This window comes from Phaethon lepturus, unplaced genomic scaffold, assembly GCF_000687285.1.
Source record: "Phaethon lepturus isolate BGI_N335 unplaced genomic scaffold, ASM68728v1 scaffold46288, whole genome shotgun sequence".
Classification (NCBI taxonomy): Eukaryota; Metazoa; Chordata; class Aves; order Phaethontiformes; family Phaethontidae; genus Phaethon; species Phaethon lepturus.
Genome location: NW_010559156.1, coordinates 1 through 2,812, shown reverse-complemented (window position 1 = coordinate 2,812; position 2,812 = coordinate 1). Strand labels below are relative to the sequence as shown.

Sequence of the window (2,812 nt, the reverse complement as noted above, 5' to 3'; positions counted from 1 at the left end):
TGTGTCAGGGCTGAGCTCGGGAAATCTAAGCTTGAAAGTGGCTTCATTTCAAAAATAAGCCAGAACTTGTTTACCAGGATTTACATCAGTCCCGAGCAGCACGAGCATCCTGCATTCTTGTGGGGGAAGGGTTTGCTGGATGAAACCCACAGCAAATCATGTCGCCAGCGAGAGTGGCATAAATATAGCTCCGTCGACACACGCCTTGAGCTCCGTCAACCTGTTCTCGCAGCTATCGCTCTCCTCCACTTGGCCAGAGAGTGGCCGAGTCCTTTCTCCTCCCTCCCATGCAGAGCCAGCGCAGGTGAGTCCCGGGCACCTGGGAGCAGAGCTGTGTGACCTCACACAAACTCGGACCACGTGCCCCATATCTCCATCCTCTACTCAGTTGTAGCAGAAATACTCATAAGTAAAGATTTTGCAAGCAAATATCCACTGGGACGGAGTTTTCTAGCAGGCCTGAGGTGAAAAGGCGAAAGATCAGGTAACTGCAAACAGGGGACGTGTCTGCAGCTTCATTTTTGGGGCTAGGATTCACTCATGTCCCCTGATCCTCCAGCTCTGCTGCCAAATGCCACCAGCCCCACGTGGGGCTGCAACCACATCCAACCCCGCTGGCTTCCCAGGCCACACGGTGCAGCTCGCCTGCCTCCAAGTCCTTACATCAGACCTGACACCGCTATTTTCCTCCCCGTTTCTCCCCCACCCAGGTCCTTCCAGCATCAGCAGCATGCGTTGGGCCACCATCCTGATCATCGCTGGGCTCTGTGGAGCCTCCCTGGGCCAGTACAATGAAGAAGAAGACATGGCTTGGTTACAGTACTACATGCGGCAGTCCCGTATGTCCTCCTATAACTACATGCCCTACTACGAGGATGAGAACACCCCGTACGTGTATTCTTACCTCCCAGCTCCAGACATGGAGGCAGAGCCTGGCCCTGAACCTCAGCAAGCCCCTTCCTGGCAATGTCCCCAGGAGTGCGATTGCCCCCCTAACTTCTCGTCAGCCATGTACTGTGACACCCGAAACCTGAGGTACCTGCCCTTCGTGCCTTCCCGGATGAAATACGTGTACTTCCAGAACAACCAGATCACCGCCATCCAAGAAGGGGCTTTTGACAACGCCACAGAGCTGGAATGGCTCGCACTGCACAACAACCAGATCACCAGTGAGAAGATGGGCAAGAGGGTCTTTGCCAAGCTCAAAAACCTGGAGAGATTGTACATGAACAACAACAACCTAACCAAGATGCCCAGCCCCTTGCCCCTGTCCCTGAGAGAGCTCCACTTGTCTTACAATCAGATCTCCAAGGTCCCCTCCAATGCTCTAGAGGGTCTGGAGAACCTCACAGCCCTGTACCTCAGCCACAATTACATTTTTGAGATGGGAGCATCCCTCAAAGGGCTCAAGTCCTTAATCCTGGCTGATCTGAGCTACAACCACCTCAGGAAAGTCCCTGATGGGCTCCCAATGGCTTTGGAACAGCTCTACCTAGAGTACAACTACATCAACACCATCCCTGATGACTATTTCAAGGTCTCTCCCAAGCTGCTCTATGTACGGATGTCCCACAACAGCCTGACAAATCAAGGTCTCTCTACCAACACTTTCAACAGCAGCAGCATCCTCGAGCTGGACCTCTCTTACAACAGGCTCCAGAAGATCCCCCGGGTCAACACCAACCTTGAGAACCTCTATCTTCAAGGGAACCAAATCAACGGTGAGCAGAAACGCATCAACCAAAGCACGCTGGTGCAGGGGATGGTGGTGCAACAGAGGGATGGGGAGATGGGGATGCAGAACCTGTGCCCCTCTGTGGGAGACCACCTGGGGTAATGGTTTGAGCAGGAAGCTGGAGTTTGGGAGACTTCTAGGTGGCCCTCAGACAGGGCAGGAGTAGGGCCTGTTGTGTCCTAACACATCTGGAGCCAAGAGGCTCCCAGCTCTGAATGCTCCCGTGTGAGCCACAAAGCCATTGCACTGGTTTTACCGAGCATTTAGCGGAAGCCTGAGCGTCTTAACAGCTTAGAGATGCCAGAAACCAGCTGTGGGAAGAAGCTGATGCACAACCTGGGGAGGGGACTACGGCTTTAGTCCGACATTGCACACAGGCTGAGGGGTCACCAACACAGGGGACAGAGGTGGGGGGTCCCCACAGCCACGGTCACTGCACGTGGGAACACACAAATAACCTGGCCGGCGCTAATGCGGGGGACAGGGACGTACCCTGCGCTGCCCGGGGGTCTGTAGCGCTCTGGGCCAGCGCAGCCCCTTCTGCCCACCTCCCTCGCCACCTCGCAGGGCACGGGCACAGCCCACCACCCCAAAGCCCTCTGAGAGCTGTAGTCTGCAGCCAAGGGGCGCATCCTTGCTGGGGCTGGGATGGACGGGAGCTCTTAGTTATTAGAGCCATCAATGCAGCATCTTCTGCCAGGACTAAAATTCACTCCACTTAATACACAAATAAATAAAAGGAACAGATTGTTCTGGGGCTGCTATTTATAAAAATAAGCTAGAAAAAAAAAATACTCAAGCAAGCTCCTGGAAAAAGCCAGGCTTGCTCCTCCCCCCTGCCAGGCCCCGAGGGCAGGACTCTCCCGGAGCGGTGCTGGAGCCCCAGCGCAATTCGGGGACAGGAACGTGTCAGTGCAGCCATCAGCTGCTGCAAAGGAAACACACAACCCCGCACCGGGGAACTGACAGAAACACAAAAACAAGAACACGTTCCCAAACGTTTGCTTTCAAAATTTGTAGCTGTTAACGTCTGCCCACAAAGGCCATGAAACCACCGCGCAGCCGTTCGGGCTTCAC

The 2,812-nt window shown here is 54.5% G+C and overlaps 1 protein-coding gene across 1 annotated transcript; it reads left to right on the top strand.

The window, feature by feature from the left end:
• The first annotated feature begins 715 nt into the window (after window positions 1-715).
• Window positions 716-1,837, top strand: FMOD (fibromodulin). The gene has a single exon (XM_010293276.1). It carries the CDS (start codon window positions 731-733, stop codon window positions 1,835-1,837), a length of 1,107 nt encoding a protein of 368 aa, XP_010291578.1. The 5' UTR covers window positions 716-730.
• The last annotated feature ends 975 nt before the right edge of the window (window positions 1,838-2,812 follow it).

What these genes read in the sequence shown, in the direction of transcription:
- FMOD (XM_010293276.1), top strand. Translation starts at nt 731, where the DNA reads ATGCGTTGGGCCACCATCCTGATCATCGCTGGGCTCTGTGGAGCCTCC.